The sequence below is a fragment of the Hibiscus syriacus genome, unplaced genomic scaffold (assembly GCF_006381635.1).
Source record: "Hibiscus syriacus cultivar Baekdansim isolate YM2019G1 unplaced genomic scaffold, ASM638163v2 tig00110462_pilon, whole genome shotgun sequence".
Lineage (NCBI taxonomy): Eukaryota > Viridiplantae > Streptophyta > Magnoliopsida > Malvales > Malvaceae > Hibiscus > Hibiscus syriacus.
Window position 1 is genome coordinate 3,273,536 of NW_024062747.1, and position 24,228 is coordinate 3,297,763.

At 34.6% G+C, this 24,228-nt stretch overlaps 1 protein-coding gene and 2 pseudogenes across 1 annotated transcript; 2 read left to right on the forward strand and 1 right to left on the reverse strand.

Moving 5' to 3' along the window:
- The first annotated feature begins 10,992 nt into the window (after positions 1-10,992).
- On the forward strand, positions 10,993-15,417 carry LOC120127169 (sulfate transporter 3.1-like). Its single transcript, XM_039145156.1, has 10 exons — positions 10,993-11,380; positions 11,458-11,665; positions 11,738-11,909; positions 12,131-12,196; positions 13,328-13,441; positions 13,813-13,929; positions 14,050-14,176; positions 14,276-14,753; positions 14,832-14,994; positions 15,081-15,417. The coding sequence occupies exons 1-10, from the start codon at positions 11,035-11,037 to the stop codon at positions 15,252-15,254; spliced, it is 1,965 nt and encodes a 654-aa protein (XP_039001087.1). The 5' UTR covers positions 10,993-11,034; the 3' UTR covers positions 15,255-15,417.
- Positions 15,418-15,879: 462 nt separating this feature from the next.
- On the forward strand, positions 15,880-16,990 carry LOC120126951 (annotated as a pseudogene).
- Positions 16,991-17,068: 78 nt separating this feature from the next.
- On the reverse strand, positions 17,069-22,199 carry LOC120126893 (annotated as a pseudogene).
- Between the last annotated feature and the right edge of the window lie 2,029 nt (positions 22,200-24,228).

Below are 24,228 nucleotides of genomic sequence, written 5' to 3' on the forward strand. Positions count from 1 at the left end.
CCTTCTCTTTCGGTTCATTTTTGAGGCCTTTATTTCGTTTGAATTTTCTTCCTCGATAAGGTCTCATCATTTTTCTGAACCGTTTGGCAAACAATGCCATTTTCTCGTCATCGTCATTCGAATCACTCTCATTTTTTGTGGATTTGAGAGCAACTCCAATGTTTTTCTTCTTCTCATTCTCCTTTGGTGTCTCGTCAATCTTGTCGAGGTCCACCTCATCTTCGAGCATCATTTCATGAGTGAGGAGTGACCCAATTAGCTCTTCAAGAGTTAAGGACGTTAAGTCCTTAGACTCAATGATTGCCGTCTTCTTTGATTGCCACGATTTTGGGAGGGAGTTGACTAACTTCCTCACAAGCTTTTCATTTGAAATGATCTCTCCATATGATTTGAGACCATTGACAATCTTTGAAAATCTATTCGTCATAGCTTTGATATCTTCATTTGGTTTCATCCTGAAATTTTCATAGCTATGCGTTAGAATACTAATTTTAGATTTCTTTACCTCATCGGTACCTTCATGAGTGACTTGAAGTTTGTCCCATATTTCTTTGGCGGTTGTACACGATGAAACTCTTCCGTATTCATCTGGTCCAAGAGCACAAAAAATGATATGGATGGCTTTGGAGTTGAGCTGGAATATTCTTGTCTCTCCTTCACTCCACAACCTTGGATGAGTGAGAGGTTTGATGTATCCTTCTTCTACGACATTCCATGCTCCCATGTCACTTGCTTGAATGAAGTACATCATTCTATTCTTCCAATAGGCATAGTTAGCTCCATTGAAGAAAGGAGGCTTGTTGTCGGGCATCGAATCGAGACCGGAGTCGAAGTTTGAAGCGGAGGTCATTTATGACTTTGATTATCGATATAACTCTTCCCGAATCGACTCAAGAGGCGATTAAACCTTCAAATGAGTTAGGCTCTGATACCAATTGTTGAGTTAATCGATTGACTGAATCGGCCAAGAGGGGGGTAAATTGGTAATAAAAATTTTGGTGGAAGCTTTTGCAGAAAATTGAAAGAAATTGCACAGCGATTTAGAGTGGTTCGACTTTATCAACCAAAGTCTACGTCCACTACTTTAGCTATCCACACTAAGGATTTTCCAACAAATTCACTAATTTTTTCTTTTTTTTAAGGCCAAAGAGATAACCTTACAACTCCCTCAAGAATATACTCCAATTCTTGAGAACACTCTTTTCTCAAAGAGAAATACAAATTTGCAAACTTACAAGAAAAACCTCACAAGGAAAATATGTTTGCACAATTCTAGAACAAAGAAAGAGCACTCAAGAATAAATACAATTGAGCACAATAAGTGTTCTTGAAAGCAAAATGAATATTGAATGAAAAATGGGCTTGAAATGCTCAAACTTGAGGTTTGATGCTTTCTCTTTGATTCTCTCTTGATTCTAATTGCTTGATGTTTCTTGTTATTGATCAATGGCTTCTAAGCTTGCTTAAATACACCTTGAATCACTTCTGAACATTGGAGATGATTAGAGAAGATAATATAGTTGTTTTAGTGTGAAAACAATTAATAAAACAGCTTGGAGCATGGGGGAATCGGTACCCCCTATGGGGAATCAGTTCCCTAAGTGTAAAATTCAAATATTTCAACCGTTATACAAGGGGGAATCGGTACCCCATGGGGGGGAATCGGTTCCCTCCGAGCATACTGGAATTCTCGGAGCCAAACCATTCAGGGGGGAATCAGTACCCCCTTGGGGGGAATCGGTTCCCTCTGAGCAATCTGGAATTTTTGGCTTTGAAATGGTTGAAATACTTTGTAAAATTATTTTGAATTTTTTTTAAGATTAAAACTTAATTTTACACTTGAGTAAGGATTAAAAATGATTTTTGAAAGATTTGGAGTAATGTTTTGATATTCGAATAGTTATATCGAATATACTTAGAAAATTATTTGGAAAATTAAAATTCATTTAACTTCATTTGTTATATCGAAACATCAAAATGTTTTCAACAGTATTCAATAACAATCTTGTCCATAAACAATATCCATATAAGGGTAAAATGGTTTTCGTTGTATCAATCATGACTAGACCCATCAATGGTCGCGTATACAAACACAATTAAATGACATAGATCAATAATTGAGTGTAGCATGGAAACTACATGCAATGTGAACCAAACATGTATATTTCTAATTGGCCCTCTTTAAACATTAGTGAGATCAAATTTTATCAGAATCAGAGTCTGGATAAATATCCTTAAATTGAAGTAATTGAAATTGTGTATATAACAAACGAGCATTAAAATTACAAACTTCCACTAAAACTGAATATCATTAAATGATATTACACCCACATGAGTAGTATGCTTACAAAAGACTTGAGTGACAGTTCCTTAGTAAGCACATAATCATGAGTTTGTATCAATATGTTATACGAACACATAATCACTCTGAATTTTCTTTAACAACCAGAAACACAATGTCTATGTGCTTAGACTTTAAGATGTTCATGTTATATATGGAATAATGGATTATAATTTTTTGTCACAAAATAACTTAAGTGATATTTCTATTAAATCTATATTTAGCAGTTCATGTGATAAAAATTTTATATTCGTATTCCAATAAGTCAGAATTCGTAAACATGATGATCTCTTACTTAATATACCTCTGACATGTGAACATGTAATATTTTGTTCTTAAATGTATCATATGACTCATTTGGCTGATATCCAATAATCCATAACCAAATTGCTTAAATATATTTTTAATATCCTAAATTCATACACTGTGATTTAATGCTTACAAACATGAGTATATATTAAACTCCTTATTTATTTTTCAAGCAAAGGGAATCTTTTTTTTCTATGGCAATGATCAAAACTTGATAATAAGGGGTATCACTTGGATTAGTTCTATTGAATTTGCAATATATACAATCATCAATCAGATTCATCTCAAAACCAAATGAAATAATTGTTTATTGAAATTTGTTATACAAGTGAAGAGAGTCATACTTAAATTCGTAGATGGATTTTCTTAATTTTCATATCATTAATTTTGTACTATTAGACACGATTTTCTAATTGCACCGCATAAATTATCTCATCATTGTTACCATTGAGAAACACGAGTTTAAAATCCAACATATGTAACTTAAGATCAAATTTGAGCAACAAGTGTCATGATAATCTGAAAGAGCCATTTAATTAAACTATAGAGAAAATCTCTACAAAATTAATGCATTATTGTTGGTATATCCTTTGAATACAAGACATTTTTTATACATCTAAACATTTTCATTTGCATCTATCTTGATTTTAAATATCCATTTAAAACCAATTAGCTATGCACCTTCAAATAATGAGATAAATTCTCAAACTTTATTATCGTGTATAAACTTATACTCTTCTTACATGACATCAATCCACTATTGAGAGCTAAAACTTTTATAACATTTGAAAGTTGATTAGATCATTTTTCATCATTTCATTGTCATCCTTATTTCTTGAAAAATTCAACGTAATCATTTAAATAACATTTATCTCATCACGTGGATCTTCTTAATGACACTTATTCTTAGAGGTTGTCGAGTTTGTTCTTCTAGAGCAATTTCTCATCTTAAATGAAGAGTTGTTCAACATTATCTCGTTGAGGTTCTAGATTCAATCATTGATTAATGACATGTATGAACACATGAATTTCATCAAAAGTGATCATAGTAATTGAGTTATAATTCAATTTCTCCTCAAACGTAATTTCTCAAATTTTATTTTTCCCTCCAAACTCAACATTCTTAAAAATAATGTTATAGATCTCATCTTAAAATATTATTAATTATAAGATCATAAAACTTATAATCCTTAAATCACTCAGAATAACCAAAGTAGTTGTTTACTATTTTACAATTCAATTTATTCTTATATGTCCTAACTTACTATAAAAAAATAACTATTTGTAACATGTTGTTGTCTCTTTTGAGTTGGACCCTTACTAATTACATTCTGATTTTTCCCTTATCTTTATATGCACTTTTCAAATGAGTACTTTCAAACTTATTATGTTCCAACCTTTCTTCCTCTTGCACACAATGAAAAACAAGCTCATTTTGGTGTTCATTTCTCCCTTTGAGTTGGTTAAACTCTATAGGAAGTGATATTGAAACCATAAGAATAAGTAATTCTTTAGGAAAAAACTCAATCTTAAGTGCTTTAAGTCTTGAAGCAATATGAAACATATTCATAATGTACTCCCTCACATTTTCTTAATCCTTGTACTTTATAGACATCAAAGAAGTAAAAAAATGTCATTTCAACCTTATTGTTTTAGGGAAAACGTTTTTAATTTTATCAACAAAACTATTGACCTACGTAATCTTTTCAAATTATATGCCCCTAAAAGCTTCTAAAAATGTTGTGCTTTATGACCACTAGACTCATGCAATTTGAACAAATATCTCCTCTCAAAATCCCTTCTAACAATTAAGGATATTATCCCATATGAGAGGTGGAAATTGTTCTTTCCTTAGTACAAGGTCCATGTTCATACAACCAAAAAATTATGTAAGTGCATTTTTCATTTCCTGAGATTCGCTTTTCTAAGCATGAGTATTAGTAAATATTGTGATAGCAAAGATAAATAAATTAGTTGAATATAAAACAAAACATAAATAAAAATCATGCTCACATTGATATTCACAAGTAAACAAATAAATTCAAAAATAACGGTTAATTCACATCTTAAGATACCAAACATTCCATAAATATCAAGTCTTTGGACAATAATATTAACAATATATGATACTCTTGTTGTAGTGATCAAACATTGACAATAAACTATGTAGAACAAAAATTAATTTTTGGATTGATGTAATGCTCACATAAAATATTTATAATTGTCACATATTATTACCACATGTGTCGCTTGAAATCCGATCAAATATTAACTTTCCTTTGAGCCAATTAATAAATGCATGAATTACAAGAACACAAAATCATTTTGATATTCTAATAAATTAATCTACGCAAAAGATGTCACTTTGGTAATATTTAGTTTCAACGAATCCACTAAAATATCAACATAGTCAAAATACTAATTTATTTGTTTCATAATAATTTTCTTAATAACCAATAGTCAAAAAATAAAAATTTGATCAAATTGAATTAAATATATCAACGCTAAATATACATTCTATAATCCATAACATTAATGACATGCAAGCATATATATTCGATAACCAAAATGGAAGTAAGTTTTAATTAAAGAATCTAATATTTCAATGTCAGTCAAATATCAAAAATAAAATACTATATGCAGAAACATACATGAATTAATTGATATGTAGGAATCTTTGAATAATTTTTTTGTTGTGTGATCTTTTAAGAAGATATGTTTTCTCTTGCAGTAAAAATTCTCTAACAGGATAATAATAATACAAGTTAACTTATATCTTGGGGACCACTACTTTTATATATATATATATATATAAATATTAAATATTAGGTTAATCTTTTAATATTTATAATTTTACCCCTTATCAAATTATAAATACTACTTATGGTATATACACTTTAATTTCATGATATTTTAATATATATGACACATATAACATAATCGATCACTTATTTCTGTATCATAACATTATCCATATGTGTCCACAATTATTAATTTTAATCTAGTAGATGATCCATGGTCATGGATGAGCACCTCGGCTTTTTTAAACTTTATAGACCATTCTTATTGGAATGATATTAAGCAAGAAAAATGCGTATGACTTATCAAATCTACATTCTTTTACATGGTATAAACACCATTATTTTTTCTCGCAAATCTTTGTAGCTCTAAAGCAATACCATTAGAACAGAAAATCCAAGCTTAAGTGGTGGTCACCAACTATGTCCCTCCTCTCCCGCATGCTTCTCCCTGTTTAATTTTACCATTTGTCAATTATTGTGATGCAAATAACAGTCCTCCCACATATACTTTGGTAGGCTCGCTCTTCAAAATGCATGTACTGTTGACTCAATTATTTGGTCGACATATCAACTAAATAGTGTAAAATGTCCCAATTCCCAACAGTAACCACGATCCAACAACAAGATTCTGTTCGGTCGTTGAGTTCCAAGCAGAACAGACTCGTGAAAAAGTAGTGGAAGCAAATATATATTTTTTCGTGGTTGAGGTGGAATTTATTGGGTCAAACTTTGATTTGGATAATTGCGACCATAAATTTAAAGTTATTTTGTTAGTATCTTTTATTCAAAATGAGTTATAATTACTATATACTTAATGACATATTTTAAATTTCATATATAAAAATTTTATTTCATAGTCCTTATTCATTTGAAAATTAAATTTTTTGGGACGGGTTTATCATAACTTTTTCTGATTTATTTGAAAATAAATATTTGATTAATTACTTTATAAAAACTTTGAGTGGTCTATCTTAAAATTATCTTATTAGCATATTTTATTCAAATCGATGTAATTTTTTTTAAAAAATTAATTTATATTGAGTGACGTATCTTTGAAAAAATGATTTGTATTTCATAAAATTCTCATTGGTTTGAAAGCTCAAAACTTTAAGGTTAGGTCTATGATAAATTTTTCTAATTTGTTTGAAAATAAATATTTGATTAATTATATTAAAAGATAAATTGTACAACAATTAAAGATACCTAATTGAAAAAGCTTTTATTGTCTATATATGTAAACTTAGGGTTTGTAAAGAGTGTTAAGGACTTTTACTATATTATTGGAGGAAGAATTTTATTATATAATTTTGTATAAATTAGTTTATTTTTAAAATATTGTAAATGGTGTTATTGAGAGTTTCGTTAATTGTCTTGATTGAAAATGTTAAATAATTGATGGTGATTACTGAAAGAAAGAATAGTTAAGATAATATTGTACGAGAAACACATACAATTAGCATGTGTAGTTAGATAGATGATTCATATATCTCTTCCGAATAATATTTAATAGTGAACTTTTATTTGAATAAATGAGTAAAAAAATAAGATCATTGACTTAAACATTATATGGTACAATTACTCTATCACAAATAACATGTGTGGGTCATAAAACTCGAGACCTCTGCTGCCTTCGTCTACCTCGGTTGCTGTTAGGAAATGAATCCACTTTTGAGTTGCACTATTATTATGTCTTCCAAAATGCTCAATAATTGTCCTCAAAGTCAACCGACCCTGTACTTTTTAAATTTATTTATGAACTTGCTCTTTAAAATTATACTTAACGCACTTTTATACGTAAAAGCAAACCTATCAAATTTTTCTTTGGCCTAAACAAAACTTGCACTCCTGTCATACTTGATAGTAATATAACCTGAAGTGAGGCTGACTTGCTTTTTTTATATTTGAAAATAAATGTTCCTTATTAAGGTTAATCTTCTTCCAACGAAGCTAGTTGGAAGGTGTCATGATCTTGAGAGGGATCTTAAATATAGATTGTACCAATATGATTTCGTTTTCAGTCAAGATTTTCCTTTTATATGGGAAGGTAACGTTCAGCCTCCCTTTCCCCCCACAACTCCCCACCCAGAGTTTTAAACACAAGCACGACGAGGATACATGAATCCTCCAATATTTGAAGGTTAAATTTTCCTATAATTTACACGTGATATGTTCAAGTATCATCATGTTCGGTGGATTGCTTTGTAGGCAATGAAGCACTGGCACCACTATGATAAAAACAAGGGTAAATTACAAATTTAATACCTAAACTATTATTTTTGTTTTGTTTTAGTACCTAGACTTTCATTTGTTTCAAAACTATACATAATGTTTACTTTTTGTTTCATTCTAGTATCATGCCTTTAAAACTTAATGGAGTTGCTGCATATGTTATTTTTCTATGAGTAAAGTACATCATTTTCATTACTTAACTATCCTCTAACTCCTATTTTGGTCACAAAAATTTAAAAAAATCAATTTAATTACTCAACTTTCAAATTGTTCATGTTTTAATCACTCTAATTTATTTTATTAATAATTTTTATGACATGACATTTATTATTATTATTTCAATATAAAAATAAATTTGAAAGTTAGAGTGATTAAATTAGGAGTAATTTAAAAGTTAAGTAATTAAATTGAAAAAAAAATAAACTTCAGCAAACGAAAAAAGAGTGAGAAGATAGTTGAGTGATGAATGATGTAATTTACCATTAAAAAAAGTGTCATGATGTTGTAACAGTTCCAATGAGTTTTTAACAACGAGGTACCAAAATGAAACAAAAGGTAAACGTAAGATAAGATTTTGAAACAAATAAAAGTTTAGGTACTAAAATAAAATAAAACTAATAATTTAGATACTAAACTTGTAGTTTAACCTAAAAAGTTAAGACTGAGGAAAACTTGGGAATGTCTGCTTAACTTTCATTGGTCAACAATGGTGGTTTGGTGCTAGCTGAACTGTTGAACTTTTTTTTTTATTTGAGAAGTTAAATATTAAAAAACAAATAACAAATAAATAATTATAACATATGAAAATTATTTGATTTTATTTGTGGAGTTAAAAAAACTTTTGCGAGTATAATAAATAATATGTAAAATTGTTATTATGATGATAAAAAAATGCAATGCCATAAAAAAATATAATGTTTCATTTATTTTTAGATTTTCAATATCACTACAAATGCATGATGACTTCTAGATGTTAAATTGAAAAATAAAATAAAAATCAACAACTTGATATATAACTATGTTTGATGTACTTGAAAGTCTAAATTTCCAACCACAACCTCTGAATTATTTATTTTTAAAATAACATTATGTTGTCCAAGATATAATAATATAATCGAATTATTTAACTCTATATCTAATTAGATTTGATTTACCATAGATTAAATTAATTCAAACAATATTCAATATGACTCGAATCAAACTTAAATAAAATATAATTAAAATTTGAAATGACCCACTCAAATCCGATCCAATTTTCATTTCACCCCTGAATATTATCAGACCATGTAATTATCTGATGTCACGGATGAAAATAGTACAATGCTGACCAATCAATATCTGTCTAAGGCCAACTTAGAATAATTCTGGCTTTTCTCAATAAATTCAATGCATGATATACATATAGATCAAGATACCACATTCATTTAAAATATAGTTTTTAAGGCTCCGAAACAGATAATATATCCATTAAATATCTCTACTTGATCATTCCTCTAACCATAAGAATTTATGTCTGAAACTTGTTTCATTTATATTTCCAGATTAATTAATGATGTCAACAGAACCTCTGTCTAAGCTATGGTTTCTCCTTTCACATTGGCAACCAACTTGGATTAATTTTATCCACAAGATTCTTCAATTAAATTTTGTCGTTACATAATCATGAACATAAAATATTTACTTAAAAACAAAGAACACGATAATTATGACAACAGGGAGGACAAAACGGTTCATTCAATAATTATTTTAATTGTAAATTAATTAAGTATGATTAAAGTGGAAGTTCGTTTAGAAAATGAATTGATCCCCTTGGTTTTTTTTTTTTTTGTCTTCATGGGAAGAGCATTTCGGTCCCGTGATGGTCTCACCTGCAGGGGAACTATCCGTCTCTCCTAATCTATATTTCATGTGACATTACAAGACAGGATTTCCGATACTCACATTGTTGAGTTAAGAAAAAATAAATATATTTTAAATATTTAAAGCTCATGGGTTAGGCTCAAATAATTATTTATATTTATTTTTAACGATCTTAGTAAGATGTATAGGTTACATTTACTCACTGTCAATACCCATATTTATATGAACAATAGATCAAATATCCTCATTCACGTCTCCACGATACTTAATACTAACTTGTGTGAAAGTCTATCTAAAAAGTCAACCTAAACCTAAAATATACTTTATCAATGCCAAAACATTTCCATCTCCCTCCCTTAAATAAGAACCTAAGTTAGGCATATTGTCAGTTTTTTTTCCACGTACATTTTTTGTTTTTAGCCATAATTTCTTAACCAAACGGTGTCAAAATAGCGTATTCTCAAATAAATTATTATTTTTAAATATCAATTCAATCATTATTAAAAGTAAATAATTATTTGATATGAATCAAACAATGCAGATATTTATTATGAACTTGATCCTTTTGATAAGACTTGCTTCATTCATAACATCAAATCTCAAACTTCAAACATTAATTAAATTTTAGTGTATTATCTAATTAGAGTTAATAATATTTATTTAATTATTTTTTTTAAAAATAAACATTTATAAGAATGGATCAAAAAGATGTAGAAACATACCTTTAAAATTTTTAATTCTTACTTAATTTAAATATTCTTAATTATTTATCTAATTTTTCACTCTAATTTCTTTTAATAATTATACATCTCTATATTTCAATATATTTACAAAATTTTATACCCTAATTCAGATCATACATCGGTTCTCCGGTTATTGAACTGAGCAAATTAGACCGTCATGTAAGTTCACCTAAAACTCAATAACCAGAAATTAACTACCCTGGGTAAGGGTAACGTGTCAACTAAAGGCTCAGTTCCTTTTGAATATCCATCCAATGGCAATCTACCACGTTGCATATTAGCCACGTAGTCCATAAAACTAGTCGTCTCCTTTTAAAGTAGGGATATGAAAAAATAAAACAGAAATGAACTGCCCTGCGAATTGTGTAACGTGTCAATCAGAGGCTCCTTCATTTGGATATCCAATGAAACTCAAACAAGTTGCATATGCCACGTAATCCACTAAAGGTAGTCGTCCTGGTAAAGTAAAATTGGAAAACATAAATAATAAACGTAAACTTCCAGGATTTTGCCTCTCCTCCCCTCGGTTCTTAAAACAACAAGATCTGCACGAGGTGTGCAATCAAGGAATTTACAACAACAATAAATAATATAAATTCATGCGGGTCCCTTCACCCACTAAACTAAGTCAAAAACAGTCTCCTTGCATCATTTATCTTCTATAAAAGGCAGGCCGGGTTCGGTTCATCATCACTCTCTCACTGCCCTCCTATCTTCTTCTTCATCACTGACCAAAAACACACACGATTTCATGGGCAACGCTGATTTTGTGTACCCTTCCACGAGTGACCATCAGCAACAATGCACTCATCGAGTGGCGATTCCTCCGGCGCAGCCATTTTTCACGTCGCTCAAGAACTCGCTCAAGGAGACTTTTTTCCCGGATGACCCACTCAGACAATTCAAGAACAAAACACCCTCCAAGAAATTTATTCTCGGCCTGCAATATCTTTTTCCCATTCTCGAGTGGGCTCCTCGTTACAGCTTGCAGTTCTTGAAATCTGATCTCATCTCCGGGATCACCATCGCCAGCCTTGCAATCCCTCAGGGTATAAGCTATGCTAAGCTTGCTAACTTGCCTCCCATTCTCGGCCTCTGTAAGTAAATAACTTGATTAGATTAATTAAATTTCTTCTTCAAGGTTACTGATTGTAACCCTTTTTTGAAAACGAAGATTCAAGCTTTATTCCACCACTGGTTTATGCGATGATGGGGAGCTCAAGAGATTTAGCAGTAGGGACTGTTGCTGTTGCATCACTTCTCACTGCTTCCATGTTGGGGAAGGAAGTGAATGCAGCTGAGCATCCCACGCTTTACCTTCACCTCGCTTTCACTGCAACCTTTTTTGCCGGACTACTGCAAGCTTCATTAGGCCTTTTACGGTAAAAATAGTTAATTAGTAGTTCAACTAATCTTTTCCTCTTCATGGTAAATTAATAATATTGTTGATGCAGTCTAGGGTTTATTGTGGATTTTCTTTCACATGCGACGATAGTAGGGTTCATGGCAGGGGCAGCCACTGTTGTGATATTGCAGCAGCTAAAGGGAATCCTAGGACTTGATCACTTTACTAAATCTACCGACATTATCTCCGTTTTGCACTCTGTCTTCAGTCAAACTCATGAGGTTATCTTCCTTCTTTCCTTTTAAAGGTTAAAACTTGATCATTAATGAAATGTATTTTTCTATTACTTGAAATATATAATATGTGACAATATGAAGTTACTTATATTGTTGCTATTAGTCACGGGTGCTTCAATATTTATAATTAATACAGTTATAAAAACAAATTATTCTTGCATGGCGTATATAGTTGTCTGACAATCGTAAAATGTGATATTTGACAGTGGAGTTGGGAGAGTGGTGTTTTGGGAGTTGGTTTCCTTTTCTTCCTCCTCGTCACCAGATATTTCGTAAGTAGATCTAACATTAATTTAATGTTTATTTTGGATAATTAGATATAATTTTCATTAAAATATTAACCATTGTATGATAAATTTGACTAGATTAATGATAAAAGTAATGTAACTATAATATTAAAAGTGCATGTTTGATTAATCAAAAAGATAAGTCTTTAATTTCATCACTCAACTTTCTTTTCACTTCTATTTTGATTACTAAAACTTTTAAAATCTTCAATTTACTCATTTAACTTTCGATTCTATCCTACTTTGGTTGCTTTATCGTTAAATACTTAATGGTGTTATAGCAATATATTTTTCTTTTTAAAATTATGAAAACCCCCTAAATTTTATTATTCTTCTTCTTCTCCTTTTTTTTCTTAAAAATCTCCGCAGTTTTGATTTTGTTTTGATATCGATGATAGGTATTATTCTATATTGATCGGATGATAGGTATTACAGATCACAGTGGTTTGAAATTTTATGAGTTTAGGTTATAGTGTTGAGTTCTAAAATGATTTAGGTAAAATCTAGATTGATAGAGTAATAAGAGACAATTAGTGAGTTCACAAATATCTTGAATTGTCAAAGAAGAGTACGTCAAAGAATGATAATTGCAACGTCGATGTAAGATATAGATGAAATTGTAAAACTTTCATATTTGAAGGAAGAAGATAAAAAAAACATAGATGACACACAAATTCCATGTTAATAAAAAAAATTCACATTAGCACACATGGATGCTATGCCATTCTTTCATTTATGAATTAACACTTGAGTGACCAAAATATAAATAAATCAAAAGTTGAATGATGAAATTTATAATTTATACTTTATAAAATCAACTATCTTTTATAACTTTTCGGGAAGTAAAATAATGAACTTTCCAAGAAAAGGGCTATCATTTTACATAATAGAATAATAATAAGGAAAAGGCTTCCCTTATTGGGTGGTTGTGGTCTTAAAATAGTATTTGCTAATTGCATAACTGTCCCTTTGAAAAAAACCTCTTTTTTTTAATAGTAAACATATGCTTTACAAAGTCTTGAATTAGCCTCTAAGCCTGCTCCCACTGCATGTTCCCTCTTTAAGTACGTTATTTGCAGTAAAAGGGAATATAATGTATTTGTTGGATACAAACAGAGCAAGAGACGACCCAAATTCTTTTGGATATCAGCAATGGCGCCTTTGACATCAGTCATCCTCGGAAGTCTTCTCGTTTATCTTACGCATGCCGAGAAACACGGTGTTCAAATTGTAAGCACTAAATATGCCTTTTTTTTTCTTAAACTTTTCAACTTCAATCCACACCTTAATAATAAAAAATGAATAAAGCTCAAATTCTGGTTTTCATCCTTTTATTGTGCTCAAATTCAGAATTCAGTCCCTATAATGGTTGTCAAGGCTTGATGTCTAGTGTGTCCCCACCAATAATGAGACCACTGTACCCTGCTGGTATATTGGATAGGTCCCAATGCATGCACATTATCTCTTGCTATCTTGGGTGGTTCAAGTATTTATTGTCACATTATTTCGTTTTTGTTTTTTATTATTTATGTCACGTCTGATGAAACAAGAAGACAGAGTTTGTGATTTATTAAAATTGTGATGTTGTGTGATAATGACAGATAGGAAACCTGAAGAAAGGGTTGAATCCACTGTCTTTTGGGGATTTGGTGTTTACGACTCCGTATATGACCACGGCTCTGAAAACTGGCATGGTCACCGGCATCATTGCTCTTGCCGTAAGCTGCCTTCCAACTCTCTCTTTCAGTACTATTGCCAAAACTTGAGCTTTAAGTCCCTGTACTTTGAAAAAATTTGAGCTTTAGTCCATGCCTGTTGGTCATTGTGAATTCATACAGGAAGGAATAGCTGTGGGGAGAAGCTTTGCAATGTTCAAGCACTACAATATTGATGGAAACAAAGAAATGATAGCCATCGGTTCCATGAACATCGTTGGTTCTTGTTTTTCTTGCTATCTCACTACTGGTAAAGTTTTCTTCTTCTTTTATTCAAGTGATTTATAGTTCATTGATTCAATTCAATTAACTAATCGTGCCGTTGCCGTTGTCGACGTGTATATTTCAGGGCCATTTTCACGATCCGCTGTTAATTTCAACGCCGGATGCAAAACGGCGATGTCCAACGTTATCATGGCCGTTGCAGTTATGTTCACGTTGCTGTTCTTGACACCATTGTTCCATTACACTCCCCTCGTAGTGTTGTCCGCGATCATAATTTCCGCCATGCTCGGCCTCGTCGATTACGATGCCGCCATTCATCTCTGGAACGTCGATAAATTCGATTTCCTCGTGTGCATCAGTGCATATATCGGCGTCATTTTCGCAAGCGTCGAGGTCGGCTTAGTCATCGCGGTTGCAATTTCTGTGCTGAGGCTGCTGCTATTTGTCGCAAGGCCGAGGACTTTTATTCTGGGAAACCTCCCGAACTCAACCATCTACAGAAACGTCGAGCAATATCCGAATGCGAATAACGTTCACGGTGTTCTCATACTCGAGATAGATGCTCCAATTTACTTTGCCAACTCAAGTTACTTAAGAGAAAGGTACTGGAATTTCATTGCTTCATTATCAGACAGCAAAATTCGATCAAATCGAATCCAACTCATGTCTGGTCTTATCAGGATAACAAGGTGGATCGATGAAGAAGAAGACAAGCTGAAATCAACAGGGAAAACCAGCTTACAGTATGTCATACTCGACATGACAGCTGTTGGTAACATTGACACCAGTGGAATAAGTATGCTTGAAGAGGTCAAGAAAACTACTGACAGAAGGGAGATCAAGGTAATTCTTTTTCCCTGCAATTAGTTTTGAATGTATATTGTCACTAGAAAACATGTTCTGATTTGTATATACATGTACTGTTTTAGCTTGTATTGGCCAACCCTGGGGCCGAAGTGATGAAGAAGCTTAATAAGTCGAAGTTCCTGGAAAATATAGGTCAGGAATGGGTCTATTTGACGGTCGGTGAAGCGGTCAATGCCTGCAATTACAAGCTTCATACATGCAAACCGGCGGAATCGCAACCATGGAACAATGTCTAAGCTTAACTAGTACCTTTATGCAACTGAGAATCAGGGTGCATAGCCTGTTTAGGCTGAATCAACAGGGAATTAACCATATTAAAAGCCTAGATTTTTGTTTCTCTTTTTAACAATTTGCAAATTGTACGATGATGCATTTCATGGTGATAGAACTTTTAACAAGGAAAAAAAACTGAAATGCGAAACGATCTGGTGTTTGATATGGAAAACGAACTATGATTGACTGTGGACAGCAGAAAAAAAAAATACAATGTCAAAAATTAATTTGTTTAAAAGTCTAGTGACATAATCGATATACCTCTAAAATTAAAGGTCTAAAATATATCTTTTTGAACTATCTAAAATGATACAATTTTGAACATCAATAATCGTCAGCAAAACGTCATTGTTTTATCCATTTCATCATTGTGACATAAAGGTCTGTCTAAATATATTCTGTCATTAAAATTTAATAAATCATTGATATAATTAAAGTTAAAATTAAAATTTAATATTATGATTAAAAAATAAAAGTTTAATAATATAAATGATATATTAATTAAAATTAAGTGGGATTTAGTGTAATTTATACTAGATTTTAAAAGAACGTAAATATAAGTCAAATCAAAGCAAGTATACATTGGTCTCCTTCTTCAAGTTCTGGAACTCTCCGCTACTGTAATTGTGCAAACAATGTCATCATCGGCCATGGCTAAGCTAAGAACATATCGCTTCCTTTTGTCATCCAAACATTATTCCACTCTGTCTTCCTTCATTCGAAACCCCAATTTCTTCTCACTTGAAAAGTTTCTTTCCTCATCTCTCAACAACTCAAACTCCCACATTCCTTCTTCATATGTTCAACCCACTGCAAGCCATAATAGATTTACAATACTCGCATCGCCCTTCTCCTCCTCTTCCTCAGCCAAGAATATCAACACAAAGGTCAACTTTTCACTCCCAGATTCAGAATCCGAAGAAGAAGAACAAGTTTCCAATAAAGAATTGGACAAATCCAATCTCCCTCCTCCGTACGATCCCTTCAACAAGAATCCGGTCATCGAAGAACCCCAAGACCCCCAAAACCTGCAAGAAGTGTTCCATAACATGCGAGGCGATGGCCTGATCAACAATGCCGTTAAGATGTTCGACGCATTGTCAAAAGACGGGCTGACCCATGAAGCGTTGGAGCTTTTTGCTCAGTTTAAAGAAAAAGGCCAAATTCCGACGTGGTTGCTCATACTGCTGTTATCGAAGCTTATGCCAACGCGGGTCGGAGTAAAGAAGCTCTCAAGAGTTTTATGAGGATGTTGGCATCTGGAGTTGCACCCAATGCTTACACTTACACTGTTCTCATCAAAGGTCTCGCCGTTACGGATGCTAAACATCTGGTCGATGCAAAAAAGTATTTGATGGAGATGATGGGGAAAGGGATGAAGCCTAATGCGAATACTTACACGGCGGTTTTTGAAGCGTTCGCGAGGGTGGAGAAGGTGGAGGAGGCCAAAGAATTCTTGGGGCAGATGAAGGAGAAGGGATTTGTGCCTGATGAGAAGGACGTGAGAGCGGCCCTTACTGATAAGAGAGGACCGGTATTTCGAAGCGTTATGAGTATTCTCTTTGATAAATGATTCTAAGTCGATGTACAAGTTTATTGGCATTATGCTCTTGAATTTGCTGCTGCTTGTTTTTATGTCCTTCAATTTTGTTATTTAAAACGTAATTAAATTATAATAACATCTTCTCCACTTCTTTTCTATCAGCCGTTCAGTCATCACCGGTCACTGTTTGCATCTCCGGCCACCGGTGGCCGCCTTTTCACAAGATACATGGACAATGCAACTAAAGTCTCGGTCCTGAAAACTACAATGATTAGTACTTGCCTCAATCTCCTTTAGTTGGGGGTTTCGCGCATGCACAAAAGGGTGCTTTCTTCCTCCTCTGGTTCTGGCTCTGGCTTTTTTCTTACCCCACCGTAAATATGGTCCCGCAACAAAACTCTTGTTTTACGCTCCGTGATTCTTGTTGGTCTTTTGCTTTCTTTTGCATCAAGTTTCAGTAATAGAAACTGTATTTTCTGCACTTCCAATTGCAACCGCCCTATCTTCTCCGACCCTCTTCGAGCTTGTTCTGCTACTCTCCGTCTCCTAAAAGAACTACTCTCATCTGATTCTAGTGCAGGTTTCCCACCAAGAGACCGAGAACGGTCATCGACGTGTGTCACCAGTTTGCGATTCACATCAAATAGCTGAATGATGGCTTCCTCAGCTTCTTCTAGCTGCTGTTTAACTGTACTATACTCGATTCCTTTCCCCTTTTTTCCCGTCTCGGTTATCTCCACCTTCCTCTTTAGATCCTGCACGGTTATTTGAAGGTTAGCCAACTTTTGTGCGTCGGAATCGAGTCTTTCTGAAACCTTCCTCTTGCTTCCTTCTTGGGGAGGCTCGGTAAATCTCTTGGAGCTCTCTTTATCAACACCCAACTCCTTCACTAGAGATTCTGTAGAGAGAGTTTTGCCCCTACGTGACTTCGATGTACCAATCCGTTGATTGCCGGTTGAAGCAGCAACCATCTTCTGGGCCTTGCCAACTTTCAGGGCGATGTTACCGTCATGGTCAGGGGTTTCCCACAACTCAAGCATCTGATTATCAAGCTCTGAAGTTTCTCTCCTGCTTAACCCATAGGAAACTCGGATGTCTGATCAAGCAGAATGTCTTTCATCATCATCTCACTGTCTTCTTCAGAAATATCAGGTGTTGGTCTCTGAATTTTGACACCGTTGCCAAGTCCATGACCAAGTTTCCCCCCATCACGTCGAGCATTCACATGCATCTTTGTTCTAACTCGTTCTCGACGTGAGCTGCTTCCAAATCTTAACTCTTCTATCTGTCTCATAGAAGTCTCTAGTTTGGAATTGAGATGTAAGTTCTCCGTCGTTGCAAGCTTCTGCATTTCCACCACTGCTTTTTCAATAGATTTAATTCTCTTATGGATACCCTGCAAGTCAGGAAAACCGTCTGGAACTGATGCAATTTGCCCTACACCTGTTTGTTGACAGTTTTCAGCATGCAATTCGGTCCCCAAATCGGCATCCTGGAAAACAAACCCATAAACGATACAAATCCTGAAACTACACAGTGCATTAACAAACCCTGAAAGTAAAGAGCAAAGGCACATAAAATATATTTCTCATTGAAACAAGAAATCGTGTAATAGATCAGACTAGTAAATGTATACTGGTGCAAATTCGCGAATCCGAATCCGAATCAGCAATATCAATTGCTTGTGTAAATAGACCACATTGACTTGGTTTATTGAAATATAAAATGCTGACATTGTGTCACTCGTAAGCAAAAAAAAAAAAAAAAAGAGAGATTACCTTTGCTGCGTGATTATGATAAGTGGGAAATTTAGGAGACAAGCGAGTTCGACTCCCCAACGATGTCACACTCTTCATGAGAGAAACAACAGCTGGAACATATGCTGCCAACTGAGCTTTAAGTTCTCCATTTTCGTGTTTCAAGATTCTAGCACTTCTTTCCAGCTCTTCTACCTCCATAGATTTGGAACTACTTCTTCTTTCAAGGACTTCACAATCCTTACTCACCTCACGAGCAGTCTCTTCAAGCAATGCTGCTTGGACAGCAGAAATTTGTAGCTCGCCAGACAATGCAGCAGCCTTGTTTTCCAAAAGCTCGACCTCATTTCTTCTCTTTTGTAGTTCAACATTCGATTTGGCCAATTCAACCTCAAGTTTCTGATGAGCCGGACGAATGCTTTCAGTTTCCTTTCTTTGATGATCATAGTCTCTGGACACAGTTTCCGAATTTGCTTCTTTTGATCTTCATCTATCAGTATGACCTCCTCATATTTAGTCGTCAGATCCTCTATAAATTCATGTAATTGGGCTCTCTCCTCTTGACTTTCCATGAGCATCCGTTTTGCTTCCAAGTTCCAAAAGAACAATCTCCTTCTGGCCCGACAGGTCCTTCCCCTTTGAAACTTCATCATTTAACCGATCATCAACAGCCCCAACTGAAACCAGCTCATTCTCCAACTTTCTCATCGAACCTTTGAGATGTGAGTTTTCCATTTTCATATCATCAAACTTTCTCTCCATTATTCTCAGTTTTCCCTCGAGATCATTACTGAGACATTTGAATTTATCCAGATGGGTGGTGAGATGCTTTATTTCCTCAAAGTTATCGGCAATAATATATTTGAGTACAAGAGAAGTGCTACTTTGAGATATTGCTTCGGCAAAGAAAGCATAGTTTTCCTCTTCTAGAATATGTTTCTCCTTGCCCAATTTTAAAAGTTCCTTCATCAAAGACGTTTTCTCATCCACCACCTTGTAATTATCCGCCAACAAACTCTGATATTCCCTTTGCAAGACTAACAGTTGTTCACAAACACTTCCTACTTCATTCTGTAAAACTTCTTCTCTTTGGCCTCCCTCTATCACTTTTGATTCCAGTTCTTCATTCATATCCACTAGTTTTTCAGTTCTTTTCCGCAGCACTGAAAACTGCTTAAACCGTACGTTCAACTCCCGGGGCAGTGAATTCTTCTCTTTACCAAGATTTTCTGCCTCTAGTTTCAGTTGCCCCAGCAGTGCAATAAGAACTGAATTCTCAATCAAGGATTACTGATTTTCATCCAGAGACTTTAGAAGTGAATTTTGCATATCCCGAAATCTTCCAAATACACAGTCAAGAACTGATTGATTTTGTTTGATCATATCATAACCATAGATAGCATCAATCTCAAGAGTCCTCACCTGATAAAGTCCCATCCTTTGTATTGTAATTTTATCAAATAAGGATTTTATCTCCGCCTGCTTTCTGGAATTTCCAAGCTCCAACTCATTGATACGTTTTTCTGAGAATATGGTGGCTTCCAAGAGTTTCCTACACTCAAGTGATAGGGATAAATTCTTCTCTTCGAGATCTTGTGCACATTTCTGCAAGATAAAATTTCCTATCTGAGCTTTCGTTGCCTTGTCCAGTTCCTCTTCATATTCTTTCTTCCTGCAAAGATTTTCTACTTGTAGAAAATGAATTTGAGATTCCATAGCAGTTATTCGGGTTTCATTCAACTGCACAAAGCTAACATGCTCTGCCTTTTCAGCCTCTAGCAACTTTTGTAGCTCTTCCACTTCACAAAATGTTGATTCTCTGTCTTTCACATATTTTTCTTCTAATCCCTGATATCTTTTTTCTAAATCTTCGAACCTTCTCTGACTGACATCCAACTGAGAAATCAAACCTTCTCTCTGTGTTATGAGGCCAAAATTCTCATCACCAAGCAACAGACATGCATTTTCTATGTTAGCTAATTTAACACTCCATCCTTCGAGCTTGGCATCTGCATCAGAAAGGGAGTTCTCCAGAAAGTTATTCTTCTCCAAAAGCCTCTCTAGATTATCAGTTGCAATCCGTAACTGAGAAGAAAGTGTGTCCTCTGCAGCAAGGGTGGATTTCTCTTCCAAAAGAGAGTGACAGAATTCTTCTAAAATCTTTACTCTCTCCCGAGCACTTTCTAGCTCAACATTCATATCCGAGAGTGAATTCTCTATAAGGGTATTTTTCTCAATAAGTTTCTCCATGATTTTCAACTTCTCTAGTAGAGCCAGCTTTTCATCTGTCTCTTTCACAGACATCTTTTAGCTTTCTGTTCTCATCCTGCAATTCCATCACAAAAGATGCAAAGTTTTCTAGATTTAAGCCAACAGATCTCAGCTGCCCTATGATATCCCGGTGTCTCTTGTTAAAGTCATTGAGTTCCTCTTTCAAACAGTAAATTCCTTGCTGAAAGAGCGTTTCTCTGGTCCACTATAAGTTCAACTTCTGCTTCAAATTTTTCTATAATCACCCTTAAGCTTAAAATCTCTTCTTGCAAATTCTCAATGGACATTGTGGAACTTAAATTGAGTTCATCCAGGTGTTTATTCTCATCCTTGACCCTCTGTAGTTCAGCCACTAAACCGTGATTACGTGTTTCAGTGTCCTGTAAATTTTGAGCCCTATTCTGAAGCTCGGTGGCCAGAGATCTGAGTTCTTCCTGGGATTGAGAGTGCAAACGCTGCAAAGTGTGAAATTCATTTTCAGCCTCCATAAACCTCAAGCGTTCTTCTTGTATTGAGGTCCAAAGTCTCCCCAATTCCTTCTGCTTCTCTGTTAGCTCTTGACTTTGATCCCCCATCTTCTGCACCAAAGACTCGAATTTATTATGCATACTCTGGTTGGTTATCTCAAACAGACTACATCTTTCTTCGACACCTTTTAACTTTGCAGCCCCATTGTCTATCTCACTGTGGAGCCTTTGTGCCTCTTCCTGTGCACGAGCAAGTCTGTTTTCCAGGCTAGAAATTGTCTCTAAGCACTGCTGGTACTGAAGAGAAGCTGCTTCCTTATCTTTGGTCAGTTCAACAACTACTAGTTTTAGAGTTTCAAGTTCAGTTTCAGCTTTCTCTGCTCGTTCGGTCATCCTTCCGGCTCTTCCTTCAGCATTCGATAATGTGTGTTCCAGATTGCTAATAGTCTCCGTGCACTGCTTGTATTGAGTAAGAGCGTCCTTCTTTTCAGCTTCTACTCTGGCGAGGTCTTGCTTTAAGGCTTGGACTTCAATTCCAGCTTTACTAGCTCGCTCATTCAGTTCTCCAGCATCCTTTAGTGCATGGGTTATACAATTCTCAAGATTATCTATCTTCTCCAAGCACTGCTGGTATCGATCAAGATTAGCTTCCCTTTCGGCCTCTAATTTGGCGAGGGAATCCTTTAAAGTTAGAACTTCGGCTTCGGCTTCAGCTTGACTTGCACGCTCGTTAAGCCCCAGGGAATCTTCTTGTGCATGAGAGACTTCTCGCTCTAGATTAGACAATCTCTCCAAACTTTGCCGGTACTCAAGTTGGCCAGCTTCTTTTTCAGCTTCTAATCTAGCGAGAGCATTCTTCAATTTTCCCCACTACTCACTCTCTCTTTTGGGGGATTACTTTCGGCCCCATTAGTGAGGCTTCTCTTCTTCCTTCTCCAAACTTGACATGGTTTGTAGCTTCATCAGAACGAACATATCATGTGAAGAGAGTCCGGTTGAAAGTATTAAAATTGTTTTTAAGTTTGGTAATCAACTTTAAAAAAAATGGTTTTCAAAGTTTGGCAAATGTTTCTTTAAAAATGGTTTTTAAAGTTTGGTAAATGTTTATTTGAAAAATAGTTTTTCAAAGTTTGGTAGATGTTTGTTGAAAAATGATAATGGGATAATCACAATTAATCCTTAGGCTTTAGGGTATTTACAAGATTAAGTCCTTAAGTTTCAACTATAAATACCCTAACTCATTTAGCTTCAAAACCAGCCCAAAAATCATTTCTTTCTCCCAATACTAGAGAGTTTTCTTGTGAGTAGTGAGTGTTTTGTAAACACCTGTAAATTTTCTCTCTTAGTAAAAGATCTGCAGCAGTCCGGAGACGTAAGCACAATTGGTTGAACTCCGTTATCAATTTCGAGTATTATTTTTCCGCTTTTATTTCGAATTCTCACTAATCTGGTTATAGGGAAATTACTTGTACTTAGTTTATTTCCTAACAACTAGTAATCAGAGCTTTTGGTTGTGAATTTTGTCAATTTTTGCGAGGTTACTATTTATTACTATTTACGTGAATAGTGAATTTCGTTAATAGTAAAAATTTTGTCGGCGATACGAGTTTGTCGACAGAGGTGTTATAATACACGGTGGTTCGCACAAATTGTCAGAAACGATCCGAAGAAGCCAGATTCGAGTAGGAGCGATGGCTGCAGACGAAGGGAATGTGAAAATTGAAAAGTTCGATGGTGCGGACTTTGGCTTTTGGAAGATGCAAATTGAATATTTTTTGTACCAGAAAAATCTATATCAACCTCTCTCAGGAAAACAACCAGAGGGCATGAAGAATGAAGATTGGACTCTTCTCGATAGACAAGCCCTCGGAGTTATCCGACTGACGTTATCCCGCAATGTTGCTTTCAACATAGCAAAGGAAAATACCACAGCGAGTCTTATGGCGGCTCTCTCCAGTATGTATGAGAAGCCATCAGCCTCAAACAAAGTGCACTTGATGAGGCGATTATTCAATTTTCGGATGACGGAAGAGACATCGATGGCACACACCTAAATGAACTGAAACACAATCACAACCCAGTTGAGTTCAGTGGAAATTGAATTCGATGATGAAGTTCGAGCTTTAATTCTCTTATCATCTCTACCAGACAGTTGGAATGCTACTGTTACATCAGTTAACAGCTCGTCGGGAAATAGTAAATTGAAATTCGACGATGTTCGGGATCTGGTACTGAGCGAAGAAATTCGACGGAGAGAATCAGGTGAAGCATCAACCTCCTCAGCCTTGCACACGGAGTCCAGAGGGAGAACTTCATAAAGAAATTCAAATCATGACAGATCGAAATCCAGACAGGGAAAATCCAGAACGGGAAAGAAAGATTTTACCTGTTATAATTGTGGCAAGAAGGGTCACTTTAAAAGAGATTGCCGAGCACTGAAGAAAAATACTGGCGCACAGGAATCTGTCAACGTGACAGAGGAGACAGGTGATGCCATGATTCTAAGCGTCAACAGTACGATTGAATCATGGATCTTGGATTCAGGGGCATCTTTCCACTCCACCTCATGCCGAGAAATCATAGAAAATTATATCAGTGGTGATTTTGGGAAGGTTCATCTAACTGATGATGAAACCTTGAAGATCGTCGAAAAAGGAGACATTCGACTAAAGTTGTCAAACCAGACCACCTGGACGCTGAAAGGAGTGAGACATATTTATGGCCTCAAAAGAAATTTGATTTCTGTAGGACAGCTTGATGGTGAAGGATTTAGCATAACCTTTTCAGGTTGTGAATGGAAGATTACCAAAGGAGCACTCGTCATTGCTCGTGGAAGAAATCTGGTCTCTATATAACCTCAATTTAGAGAATATCATTGCAGTAGCAGATGCTGATGGAA

Coding starts and splice junctions, on each gene's coding strand:
- LOC120127169 (XM_039145156.1), top strand. CDS start 11,035: ATGGGCAACGCTGATTTTGTGTACCCTTCCACGAGTGACCATCAGCAA. Junction 13,930..14,049: donor CCGGCATCATTGCTCTTGCC/GTAAGCTGCCTT, acceptor GAATTCATACAG/GAAGGAATAGCTGTGGGGAG. Junction 14,754..14,831: donor TCAAGTTACTTAAGAGAAAG/GTACTGGAATTT, acceptor TGGTCTTATCAG/GATAACAAGGTGGATCGATG.